The following is a 13492-nucleotide window of genomic DNA, read 5'->3' on the forward strand; positions in this document are numbered from 1 at the left end:
TGATGGCTAATGTATGTTTAAACTTTCGAGCGAGAATATTTCCTACCCTTATGCTTTCTCCAACCTAGTGTCTTCCAGATGTGTTGGACTACAACTCCATTATCCCCATCCAGTGGCCATATGGGCTGGGGGTGATGAAAGCTGTAGTCTAACACATCTGGAGACTGCCAGGTTGGCGAAGGCTGGTTATGTGTGAATCAAGGGTTGGAATCCACAGTCATGGTTGTGAACAGGGAAAGGGGCAAAAGTCACCTTCGATGGATTCGTCTGTAACAAAAAGGTGTGAACTTGTTGCTGTCATGCTAGGAACCAGGGACTGGGTCTCCTCGGCATCTGAACCCCCAGTTTGCAGAGGCTGCCAAGGCAGTGATATGCCCCAGCTAGCGTTGGCTTCTTTGGGGAAGTTGTGGCTGTCTTGCAAGTTACTTTTGAAGGCAGCACGCCGGTATGTTCATGACTAGCGTGGCCAGGTGGCTTACTTTGCATAGGACAGTCCTCCATTTGAAGGCACTCTCTGTTTGAAGAGCTGTCCAGTCCAGTCCAGCTTTGTCATAAAGAACCATCAGAAATGAGAGGAGGGCCCTTGAAGGCACCCATCTGCAGTGAACGCCTGGGCAGCAGACTGAGCAAGGCACACAGGTCCCCAATCACCGTTTTTAACACTATAGCGACGTGCATTGTATTTCTATTTAAATTATGGTTATTTGTTTGAAATTAGCATCTATACATATGCATTAGCATATGCAAATGTTGTGCAAATTGGTGCCCTCTCTTGTCCTCTCCTTTGGCAATGCGTAAGTAGCCACTCTATTACAATTCACACCTGAAAGCTGAATCATACAATCGGCATAATCCACACTACATGGTTCAGCAATTGCTGGACTATACCACTTTAGGGGGTGGGATTGTATGCTTTCCCGCAGGAGGGGGGAACCTCCCTGTGCATAGACAACTAGCATGTCAGGGAGAAAGCTGGGGCTAGAGTGTTTCTTCCTGGCTAGGCTTCTCCCTCCCACTTGGAGGGCCTGTGTCCCTCCATTTAAAATCCAGGGCCAAAGGATATAGTGACAGGGGTGTTTTTTTGCCTGGCGGAGATGCAAATAATCCACAGGATGGGACAGAAAGCATAAGGCAGGCCATTTTGAGAGTGAGCCCAGGGAGACAACAAGGCCGGGAAGTAATCCCCGATGAAAGATTGTCCAAGCCAAGTAGCCCAATGGAGGATGAGACCGAGGAACGCCAGGAAGGCGCTTCCTCAAATGATCAGGGATTGTAAACAGCCTTTCATCAAAAAAGCCACAGCAGGGGCCTCAGTCAACGGGCGGGGTGGGTGGGGATACGATGGCCCCCCTCCCAGAAGGTCCTTTTCTCCTCTTTGGAGCTGCACCCAAGTGACGTGCCTCTTTTCCACAGCACCGCAGTGATGGGTGGATTGGGGCCTGCCAGATGTGTTGGAGCACAACTCCTGTAATACCCAGCCAGCAGGGACATTGGACTGCATTGATGGCTGAGAGGAACAGGGCTTTCATTTTGCTACGCTAGCTGCTCTTCCTGCTATGCTTCTGATCATCCTAACTGCATTGTATGTAGCAATGTGTTCTGCTTGTTTCATCATTGCAAAGTTTTGTTCTTCTCTAATACTGTTTGAGCAATAAGTATCTATTTTGTGGTACCACTTCGTGTTCTTTGGCTTGAGGGGTGTTTCAGGGACCACATCCCATCAATTACTTCTTGAAGCCCAGAACACTGAGCTGGGATTTACACATCTGTTGCTGGGTGGGGTCTGTCCAGGCAGCTGCAGTTTTCTCTCTAAGTCAGGTGAGTCAGAGGTAGGGATCCTGGAGAAATTCGAGACAGACTAAAATGAGCTTGGATTTCTAAGAATCCGACCTGCAGAATCCACTGCAGAGCGACCACCTCAAGCCCGCAGAGTCCATGGACTTTCGAATGATTTTTTTACTTTCCTGAAATTTACACATATACATGCATAGGAAAACAACATTTGCAAGTTTCTGCTGAAGAAACATTGAATGGAATGGGGGACAATACTTAGCTAAATGTGATGTGCTAAGGTAAATTGTGTAAATACTTATGTAAATACTTACGTAATTATTTGCGTATTTTTCCACTCTACGAAAAAAAAATCACATCTGTCTGTGGGCGGATGATGGAACGAAAGGCGCCTGACAATCTGCGAAACACAGACAGAGCGGATTTTGCACAGTCTGTACATCCCTAGTCACAGGCATACCTGTTCAGGGAAGAGAAACAAGGTAGCTGGATGGAGAAGGAATGGTTTGCCTGTCTCAAGGAGGTCTCCGGGCTTTTGTGTCTCCCCCCACCCACCCCGCTCATTCAAAAAGGCTGAAATGCATCTCTTAAGGCTTAGTTGCTGGCACTATTTTGGCGCCACCCTCTTTGTTTTGGGCCCACCCCTTTTGCCTTGAGCCCCACCCACCGCTGGAATGCACCCCCCCAGCGTCTCTAAAATGCAATTTGCCCCCCAGGCTGAAAGAGGTTCCCCACCCTTAGTAGAAAGGATGATTTCTTGCAATCTCCCAAAACCTTCATCAGTTTGATTTTTGTGGTTTGCCACATGGGGGAATGTGCACGTCTGGTGACTGGGCTTTTTTTGTCTTGTCTGTCCTGCAGAAGCTGAGCTGAAGAGCAGGGAGGAGGTCCCCCACGCACCAAGGCTGGGGCACCTTTGCTGGGCACAGAACCATCAAGGAGACTCATCCAGGGCAGCAGACAATGGAGAAGGACGGCGGTTCCTGCAGTGCTCATGATACTGGCGGAGGGGGAGGAGAGGCCCCTGCAGTGGGGGGAGCAGCGGAGCTGAGAGAAGAGACGAAAGCGAGACCCGAGGGGCCAGGCCAAACTGTGAAAGGAGGAGAAGGCCCAGGGGAGGCCAAGGGGGCGGAGGAGAGCCCGCCCCCCCCAGAAGAGCCAAGTCACGCTGTAGCAGGAGGGGGGAGCCCAGGGGAGGCCAAGGGGGTGGAGGAGAGCCCGGCCCCCCCAGAAGAGCCAAGTCAAGCCGTAGCAGGAGGGGGGACCCCAGGGGAGGCCAAGGGGGCAGAGGAGAGCCAAGCCCACGCTACAGGTCCCAATCCGAAGCAGATCCATCTTCAACAAAGCCTCAGTTGCCCAGCAACCGTGCACAGGTAACATTCCTCTTCCGTACCGCCGTTCGCCTTGGGATTGCTACAAGAGATGCGTCTGTGGGGTGGCTGTGGTCCATTTGCAGGGCTGGTCATGGAAATGGGCACAAATTGCACACGTCCTGGGGGTATTTGAAGTTGAGCTAGAAGGCAAACCCCAAAGCACACAGCCGGGCGAGAGTTTTGGGCAGGGCTGCTTGTCAGAAGGCGGATTTCCAGCATGGGAGTCATCACAGTGACTTGGGCAGATCTGGCGTGTAGGGTAGCTGCCGACACGTTGCCAAAAAAGAGGACAAAAGAGGGCGCCGCCGGTCTGCAGAACATTTGCATGTGCACATTTCTGTGGATAGCTGCAAATTTAGAAAGGACGGCTGTCCTTACACAGGAATGCAGCACATCTCCCTGTGGCGAGGAAGGCTCGCCAGGTGAGCTGTGTCCCTGCTTGGTCTCCTGTCCAGGTGCTGCTAGGGGGCCGCTGCCAGGCCCCTGCGGCGCTCCCGCCTTAGGGATCGTTGACTTTCAACCAGACTTGGACCGGACTATCCCTCAGGTAGAGGACACCTTCAAACAGAGGACTGCTCTCTGCCCGCTCTCCGAAATAAAGGACTGTCCTCAGTGAAGGAGGGTGCCTGCCCACCCTATCGTTCTCTCTGTCATTTGCTGTGTGGACACTTGCAGTGTACAGGTGCTGGGAAGCTGAGAGTCAGTTGCGGGCCATGCTGCAGGCAGGCAGAAGGCTACACGTCTAGGGAGGATCAGGAGCGAGCCGGCGGCTCGGTGGCAGATTGGCTCTCGGGCTCCGCTGACTGGCTGAGTGTGTGGGAACGGCTGTAGCTCAGTGGCAGAGACCCTGACCTGATCAGGCTGAATCCCCACCATGTCCAGGTGTGCTTCCAGGCGGAGGGCTCCTCGCATGACTGGTCGTAAGGCCTTGTGCGCCTCTGTCTTTTTCTCCTTAATGGATTTTCTGCAACAGGCACAAAGATGGAAGAAGCGGTGGGAAAACGCGGAGGGTTCCAAGTGGAAGGCGACATAACCTGTCCCCAGCCCCCACCCACCCTGTAAAATTCTGTGAATAGAGCAGGGCGGCGGTGCCATAAGGGCCTTGTCTGGAAGCACCCCAGGTTGGATGTGGAAAGACCCCCACCTGAAACCCTGAAGCACTGCTGCCGGTCAATGAAGACGACACTGAACGAAATGGGCCACCGGTCCGAATCAGCGTACAGCAGCTTCCTAGGTTTCCATGACTGTCACGTGTGATGACCTATGCATGGGATTCACACAAATTCCTACATGGAACTGACTTCTGTGTAAGAATTTTGACATGTCTGAATATGCCTTGAGACATTTTGCTTGGAGGGGCAAGTCCAGCCAGAAGCTTTTTCGTAATCCTGGGTTTACCCTTTATCCATTTTTTAAACACCTGAGAGAAAGATGCCTTGTGGAATTGTCTAAACGCACCACTGTTTATGGCTTGCGGAGGAGTGCATTCCACTGCTTTGGGGCCACCACGAAGAAAGCCTTGCTCTGCCTCGCTTCTTCTCCAAAAGTGAATCTGTGATGAGATGCAGCAGATGCGATAGGAGCAGATCTGTGTCTATAAAACCCAGATCCACTCCAGTCTCATAGAACACCCTTCCCGAACCTGGTGCCCTCGAGACTGTGGGACTACAACTCCCATAATTCCCAGCCAGCATGGCCAGTGGTGGGACTACAACTCCCAGCATGGTCTTTGTTCCCAGCTCATGGGTGTCTGGAGCCATTTGGCTGGTAACCCAACCAGCAGAGGCAGCTCTCGCGTCAGCTCAGCATGTGCCAAGCCAAAGTGTGTTTCCTAACAATCACCCTCTGCCTAGCGAGGACGGTCAGCTCCGCAAGGTGTCTCAAGGATTTCTGTTGTCACTGTGGAGGCTCCCACAGAAAGACAACTGTTAACAGTCCCAGCTTAATTCCCAACCCGGTTTGGATGCCTGTCTTTCTCAAGGGAGAATCGCTTCACAAATAAGTAAAGCAGCTGAATTTATTCACCCATCTAAGAGAGTTCTGTTCAACCCTCTCTCTCTCTCTCTCTCTCTCCCTCCCCCTCCCTCCCTCCCTAGATATAATATAATGTATACATGTACACATATGTACATGGCCTGCAACAAAATGTTGCAGTATATCCTCATTTCCTAGCAGGATTGGTCCTAGAGTGCCAGCCAGCACTTCATGGTTGGAGAGCTCCTGTAGAGTTCTGACTGGTTCTGACTGAAACCCAGAGTGGATCCACTGCCCCACTGACATTGGAGCCACCAGCCTCCACTGCCAGCCAGACACACTCTCCCCTAGCATACTATAAGCTCTTAGAGTCTCACGCAGGGGATTCCACACCCCACTCCACTTTATCTTTCCCAACTGACACTCAGCATTCCATGGCTACCAAGCATATTCAGTCCTTGTTGGACCGTTCTCCCTGCCCCCTGCCCCCTGCTCCCCCTCCCCCTCGCCATCCCATTGTACGTTCCTAAAGATTTTTTTGTAGTTCTGCAAACATCAGGGTTCCCCCAAACATGCTGATACCACCTTTGCATTTGTAAGAGGCTCCCTTTTGGCTCCAGTCTTGTTGGCACTCACCACCTGAGTTTTCTGTTAAAGGGAATTATTTTTAATATTGCGTTTGTATGGGTGTAATAATAATATAAAAACATTTCTTACCAGGTTAAGGAAGTAAAACAGCTCCAACGGATACACAGCTAGTCGTTGATTTGTGAGTATCTGTGTATCTGTTTGAGCCATTATAGTTCTTTGACCTGGTGACGTGCAGCAAACAGATGACCCAAGGGCTGCCGTATCTGTGAAGCAGTTCCCCCCTGCACGAGGTCGGTGTTCGACGTTTCCTTGGGGATGAAGACATTGTTCTTTTTGTCTGCAAAGCTGGCACTGCTGCAAGGGGGAGGCTGATGCATGTGGGGTCCCTCTTGCTGCCGCTGATTCCACAACAGCTTCTGGAAGCCTGAGCAGGCCTAGATGCTGGCAAATGCCAAAGAGCAGAAGCAGAGGCAGTGGAGGCTGGGCCCCCTGATGTCCGTGGGGCGCTGAATGCACTCCGGGTTTTGGTCAGAACCAGTGAGAACTCTAAAGGAGCTTGGATGGCTCCTTGGATGGCTCCTTTGGAGTTCTGACATTGGAGACACCAGCTTCCACTGTACAGAGAGTGAAAAGAATGAGGGTGTTGCTGAGGCGCCAAGGTCAGCTGAATCCGTCAGGCCCAAATCAGGGATGTAAATGAGGGGTTTCTACGCAGTAAGGAAGCTGCCCTGCCCTCGAAGCCTGTTGGGATTCAGTGTTTCTTGGAGATCTCAGCTGTGTCCCAAACGTTTCAGCTTAGAAGATATTCCCGAAGAGGCCTCAGCTGTTCGTGGAGGGCAGAGTCCTAAAGAGTCGGTGGTGGTGACCCACAGAGAAGACCCAGCCGCTGGAGAAGCCAAGCCACCTGGCCCGGCCCAGGAGCCAGCAGGAGAGCAACCGAGCCCAGCTGCTCAAGAGGGAGAAAGGACCTTGGCGGAGCCACCTCATTTAGCTCCCGAGAGCACAAGTCGGGATGCTGGGGCCAGGATCTCTAAGGAGGAGCCCCGTCCAGCTGAGCAGCTTCCTTCTGAAAACAGGGAGGATGTGGCTGCCCCTGCAGACCTTGAGGCTCCTCCACCGGAGACCCCGACCAGCCCCTACCTCACTCCAGACTTTGGCAAGGATGACCCATCCCTGATCTTGGGTAAGGCCATTGGGGCCTCTGGCATTAGCAGCCAGATTGGCCCAGACTAGAGCAGGGAAGAAGGGGAAGGGCCTACTGAGATCCATTCTGGGCACAGACCAGCTTTTTACAAATGTTCAATGCAAGTTTCTAGTCCTTAAGACTGTGGAAGTGGGTATGTGGGCAATGCCTGGCTGGCTTTATCTCCGGGGTGTGCTGGGGTCGGTAGAAAGCAGGAATAGATGATGCAAGCTAAGGAAATATATGCACATTGGTATAATGTATATCAGTTGCAGGAACCAGGTTTTGGGGGCAAAGAGCTTGGGCTATATTGGTGCAGAATTTAAAGCACAGATGCAGAGGATGCCCAGCTCTGCCAAGGGGCCATATAGGACCATAACAGGCTGCCATATACCACATCAAACCATCGGTCCACCTAGCTCAGCATTGCCTATATCAAGAGTTGGGGAACCTGTGGTCCTCCAGATGTGGTTGAACTCCAACTCCCATCAGCCCCAGCCAGTCATCAGGGGTGATGGGAGTTGTACTTTAACCACATCTGGAGGGCCACAGATTCCCCTGACCCTGATCTACACTGACTGGCAGCAGCTTTCCGGGGTTTCCGACAGGGGTCTCTCCCAGCTCTTTATCTTATTTTATCTACTATATTTACATAAAGTCGCCCAATAACGTTGTTCTCTGGGCAGCTTGCAGTGATAAAATACATAACGATAAAATGCAATGGAAAAAACACACAGAATAGTAAATTGGGGCATATACATTTCCAGATATAACCATTTCCAGGGATAATAACAGCAGGTACCAAACAAATATACTGCATTTACAGTAAGGGTGTGGCCCTATGCATGTTTAGAAAGAAAAAAGTCCTACATCTCCCAGCAATGCTGGAAATAGTGGGGCTTTTTTCAGTCTAAACATGCATAGGATTGCGCCCTAAAGCACTGTTTGTCATAAGGCCTGGGATCAAGCCATGGGCTTTCTCCTTGCCAAGTGTATGCTCTCCCATTGCCCTCTGCACATAATGAGGAGGAAACATCACACACTCAAGAACCGGCCCTTCTGGCTCATGCAGAACTGTTTGCATGTGAGGTCAGACCAGAGTTCATAGAATCATAGATTCATAGAATAGTAGGGTTGGAAGGGGCCTGCAAGGCCATCGAGTCCAACCCCCTGCTCAATGCAGGAACCCAAGTCAAGGTATCCCTGACAGGTGGCTGTCCAGCCTCGTCTTGAACGCCTCCAGCGTGGGAGAGCCCACCACCTCCCTAGGGAATGGGTTCCATTGCCATATTGCTCTAACAGTCAGGACATTTCTCCTGATGTTCAGCCAGCATCTGGCTTCCTGTCACTTGAGCCCATGATTCCATGTCCTGCACTCTGGGAGGATCAAGAAGAGATCCTGGCCTTCCTCTCTGCGACAACCTTTAAAGTCCTTGAAGAATGCCAGGTCCGCGCAGCTCAGCATTGGTCTCGGACAATGGTCCTTTCCTAGCCCGGAACATGAGGTTGTCACACAGCAGCTTTCAGTGCGCTGCTACGCTCCAGTCGCACAGACATTAAGAGGAGATTTCAAAGTGCGGTCACAGAGCTTTTGAGCCCCTTTCTGACAAGTATTGCTCCTGGCCCACTGAGCATTTGTCCAACAGGTAGTCTGGCTTTGGCCCATGGGCTTCTGGGTGCTGACCGCTGCCTGAGAAGGTGTGCTGTGCAGTTGGTGCCTTTGGCTCTGGTTTCGCAGAGATCAGGGGGAGAGATGCCTTGGCCAAGCTGCCTTCTGCCAGGACGAACCTTTGCGCTCCACCCTGCATCTGGCATGCACCCCCTTCCCCCTTGCTGCCCCTGTCCCAGCATCAGAGTGAAGTGCCATGGCGGGCAAAGTGGGGAGCCAGAGAACGAGTGCCTCAGCTGTTGCTGAGGTCTTTCTACCAGCTGCGATGGATGGATGGGACAGCAGCATGTCTCCTGGTGGCTGGGTGACCTTGTGGTGGGGTGGAGGGGGAAGGAGGGAGACTTGCAAGGAGACACTGGTGGGGATGGGCGAGCTGAAGCCAAAAGGGGCAGGGGGCAGGTGGGGAGGGCAGGAAAGGAGGATGGAGAATGTGGCAGTGGTCTCTCTTGGGGTAACCAAGGGGGTTCTGTTTAGGGCGGCTGCAGTTGAAATGTCCTTGTGCCGAATTCAATACCTTGAGATTTTCAGCTTTAGTTTTCTTAAGAGTGGACGTTCCTAGTCCTTATGGAAAGCGGTGTTTGAGGGCATGTGGGCAGGGTCCATTAAACCTCTGAGTCTTGAGGAGAACATGCAGGGGAGCTCAGGGAGACAGTGTTGTGATGCCACCCCCTCCTTGCCTCTTCCCCATGGAAAGGGGAAAAAGGCCAAACCTGAATCAGCACGATTTGCTCTGAGGGTCCAGTGTGTCGGGAAGGGCCATGGCTCCGTGGGGAGCCCCTGCTTTGCATACAGAAGGTGCCAAGGTCAATGCCTGGCATCTCCAGGCAGGGCTAAGAAAGAATCTGGCCTGAAACTCTGGAGAGCCGCATGGAGCCCACAGAGGCTGCTTGTGCGGCCCACCACAGCCTGCCCCCTCGGGGGGCCCCCAATTCCACCTTGTGCATGCTGCTGCCTTGCTACACAGGGTGTACGAGGAACAGACTCTTCCCAGCACGCCCTGTGTGCAGCAAAATCGGGCTCCCGCCATCCCTCCCATCAGCTGTGTGGCCAGCTAGCAGGAACCTCATTCTGCTGGGAAATGGGCACGGAAGGATGTCCTCTTTGCATTCCCATTTCCCAGAAGAATCAGGCGATTCTGCTGTGACTCTCCCTGCACACCTGTTTCCCAGCAGAATCAGGCCTCCCACCAGCCTGCCAAACCACCTCTAGAACCTTGTTGTTGTTGTTTTAAAAAATAAGTTTCTAGCCCTCATGACTGCAAAGATCAGCTTGCAAACACGTGGGTCATGTCTGTTGAAGTCTCACAGAGGAAGCTGCCTTATACCAGGTCAGATTAGCTGTCCATCTAGCCCTTTGTTGTCTGACTAGCAGCAGCAGAGAAGGGTTTTTCCCATCCCCTGATACCTGACCCTTTGAGGGCCAGGACTGAACTCAGGGCCTTTTGCATGCAAAGCAGGTGCTCTACCCACTGCGCCATGCTCTCTGATGCCAGAGGAAGGGATGTGCAGGACTTAACATTATTTAGGGAAAAGGGGATTCAGCTCCCTACTTAAGTGTTTCTTCCCTCCCCCCACCCTCAGTATGGCTAACAGAGGCAGTCTGTTTTTGTTTTAAATTGCTATTTTTTGTACGCTGGCTGAGGAATGCTGGGAGTTGTAGGACCTTTTTCTGTCGAAAGGTGCATAGGATTCAGTGGAAGCTGGTGGCTCCGATGTCAATGGAAAGGTAAATCCCCTCTGGGTTTCAGTCAAAACTAGTCAGAACTCTAAAGGAGCTCTCCAAGGTGCAGGGCAGATTCACTGCCCCACTGACATTGGAGCCACCAGCCTCCACTGACTCTGCCCTTATAAGCTGAATACAAATAAATATGGATGCTTCCAGGTGGAAGACTCCTGGCGCCATCAGGCAGATGGCATTGTGCAGCAATTCCATTTTGTTTTCCTTAATGGGTTTTCTCCAGTAGGGCAAAAGATGGAAGAAGTGGTGGGAAAACACAGGAGGGTTACAAGTAGAATATATTTTTGTCTGGATGGAAACCCCCCCCCCGCCCCCAATTCTGTGAATGAGGCAGGGTGATTGCACAATAAAACCTCATCTGGAAGCAGCCTATAAATGCAATATAAATTATACCAGCTTCCTGAAGTTCCATGCAGTTTCAATTTCCCTCTAGCTTCAGAAAAGTTAATTCAGTGTTGGCCCTCACGTCCTCAAACATTTTGTAAAAGATCTCCCTCCCCTGCATAATTATATTCTGAAAACTATTTCATCAAAATAATTTCATAAAATTTCTCTTTTTTTGGAAGACCTTTGGGTGGAAAGGCAGCCGATAAAAATTAGCAAGAGCTCGGAACTTCAATGCAAAAATAAATAGTTATGCATAAATACATAGTTTGTTCAGGTGGCAGAATCCGTTCTTACCGTCGTTTGGATTCCCCTTGAAGGTGCAAGGTCTACATATCTCTTGAGATAACTTGCCTCAGTTCTTGTGTTCTTAGTGCATATGAAATTGTTGTGTAGATGCGTTTTCAGTCTCGCTTAATCCCCAAGAAAACTAATTTATATAATACTATTTGCTCAAGATTCAACAGCATCAGTGTTTTCAGCTCTTGCTGACTCTCCCTATAGAGTTCTCCAATTCTTCCTTGTTTAATGCGCTATCTCACGTGTCCTGCTTTTTCCTGGGCGGATGTAAAGCATGCACTGGGGTTTGTGTGGGTCTGGTTGCTGAACTAAGAGCAGCAGAATGTGAGGCTCTTGGGTCTCATCCGTGGGCAACCATCCACCTGTACAAGCCCCGTTGAAATGAACAGTTGCTGTGCAAGAGCAGAGCACCATCCTTTTCAGCTTGTACAAGAGAACATCCTGGTGGATTATGCTTAGGGATATATGAGAAATTTGGTTTAGTTCAGTTTTAACTGGGAACAAATTTACCCAGTTCGCACCTCCTGGACCCAAATGCATTCTGCAGTCGAGGTCTGTACATTTTTGAGCTTGCAATGTGATTGGCGGAGTAAAAAAACCAAAGTATTTGAAAAATGCATAGATTAAAAAATGTGCATGAAAAATGCATACTTTTGAAAAATGTATACAAACAGGCTTTAATCAACGGGAGAAAAATGTGTACATTTCAAAAATGTGCAAAATAAATGTGTACACTGGGGAAACGTGCACAAAAATACACATGAATTTTTGTGCAAAAAGAAAAAAAGAAGCTTGCAATCTGATACAGATACGAATCAGGATGAGCTTTGAGGTGGAATTTGGAGAAACTCTATGAGCTTGAGCTTTGCTGATTTGCACATCCCTAATTGTGTGTGTGTGTGTGTGTGTGTGTGGGCTGCGGAGACACGGTGCTACTGGTATCTTCTGCCTCAGACACCAGAAAGTCCTGGGCCAGCACTGGATAGAGGCAGGGAATCTTCAGGTGCCATTTGCAGAGTAGGTAAGGTGAGGACAGGGTGGTCTGTGAGAGGCTTGCCTAAGAAGGAAGTCTTGCAAAGAGAAGAGGGGTCTACAACCTAGAATCTATCTTTATTGTGCTTGCCTTCACGACAAACCTGTGAGGTAGGCCACTCTTGTCGATATTTTATGGATAGTGATCTGAGGTTGAGAGATGGTGATGAACCAGAGACCACATATTCCATATCATGGAATGTGTAGGGTGGGGTGTGGGGGACTTGGTCCCAGATCTGTCAGCTCCAAAATTAAGCTCTCGATCTGCTGTATCCCACAGACCCTTGGAATGTAATAACATTTTTGTCTACAGGCTCACCATAAGCAGGCTGTGAAGAGTGAGGGGTACCAGCTGGAGGGGGGGGAGGATGGTGCCAGATGTGTTTGGGGCAGAACCCCAAGCTGGGCCGGTGGGAGTTGAGTGGGTTTAGGAAGCGGGTGGGCTAAAACAGCCACTGACTTCCCAGAAATCCTTCTGCAACTCATGAACTATGCTCACTATCAATCTGTGTTCAACTGATATGACCCAGAGGAGGCAGTGTGGTCAGATATGCTCTTCCCACACTCCTGGCCTGGAACTGAAGAGGACCCCAGCCAGGAATGTGGAGGGTGTCCTGAGCTGGGACAGGCCTTCATTTTCCCAGGTGCCACTGGCCTCCTCACAGGGCTGGCACAAGCTCTCCCACCACCTGTACAGGCGATCTCCTGGGACACCCCCTCCCACAATGCCTGGCTCTGAGGAAGGACCCCTCAGAACCAGGCATTTGGCTCTTGCCAGCTCTGAAGAGCTGCGCCAGCTGACAGAGAGCCCGCCTGCCTGCCCTCTGGCTGGTGCCGAGAGGATTCTCAGTGCCAGCCAGAGGGAGGGTGGCTGAGAGCAGCCACCCATCCTCTGTTCCGCGCAGAGCGAGCAACCGGCGGGGCTCTTCGGAGCACCCTCTGGAGGTGGCGTCAGGCCTTCGTGCGGGAGGGGGGGGGCACAGTTTGCCACTCCTCCGGCTCTGCTGCCTGAACTGGGGGCTTCACCCTGCTTCGTAGGAGGGCAGGCCGGCCAGTCTCCTCAGTCAGCACAAGGCATCCCCTGCTGGCCCTGTTCCAGTCCCTGTAGTCAATAGGGACCAGCACTACTTTTGCACCTGAACAAAAGCCCAGAAGTAGGTCTGCCAAGCCTTTGAATTAGACCTGCCCAGCCCAGGGTCAGATGGGCACCACACAGCCCAAGAAGGATGCAAATCTTGGGTGCCGTGTGCCGTTGCATCCAGTCTGGGACCTCCGGATCCTGGGTGACGTTGCAAGGGTTCCTGGGGCAGACTTCTCAGGTTGCCTCTACTAGCGCGCCTAAAACTCTTCATACCCCAAACCACTGCTTGGATTGCTTGTGCAGATTGGGTTGGCCATGGTCCGGACATGCTCTGGGGAAAGATAAATCCTGATTGCGAGTGGGCAAGGTACTGTCCC

The 13492-nt window shown here is 51.3% G+C and overlaps 1 protein-coding gene across 1 annotated transcript in view; it reads left to right on the forward strand.

The window, feature by feature from the left end:
• The window catches only part of MYLK2 (myosin light chain kinase 2), a 36434-nt gene that overhangs the window by 3349 nt on the left and 19593 nt on the right, over nt 1–13492 (forward strand). The window contains exons 2-3 of the mRNA XM_084848441.1: nt 2653–3164; nt 6524–6912. Coding sequence (XP_084704567.1) covers nt 2755–3164; nt 6524–6912 — 799 coding nt within the window. The 5' untranslated portion in view covers nt 2653–2754. The remainder of the gene's footprint in view (nt 1–2652; nt 3165–6523; nt 6913–13492) is intronic.

Source organism: Heloderma suspectum, chromosome 4, assembly GCF_057233095.1.
Source record: "Heloderma suspectum isolate Gila_16-S chromosome 4, 16-S_ref, whole genome shotgun sequence".
In the NCBI taxonomy this organism is placed as follows: domain Eukaryota; kingdom Metazoa; phylum Chordata; class Lepidosauria; order Squamata; family Helodermatidae; genus Heloderma; species Heloderma suspectum.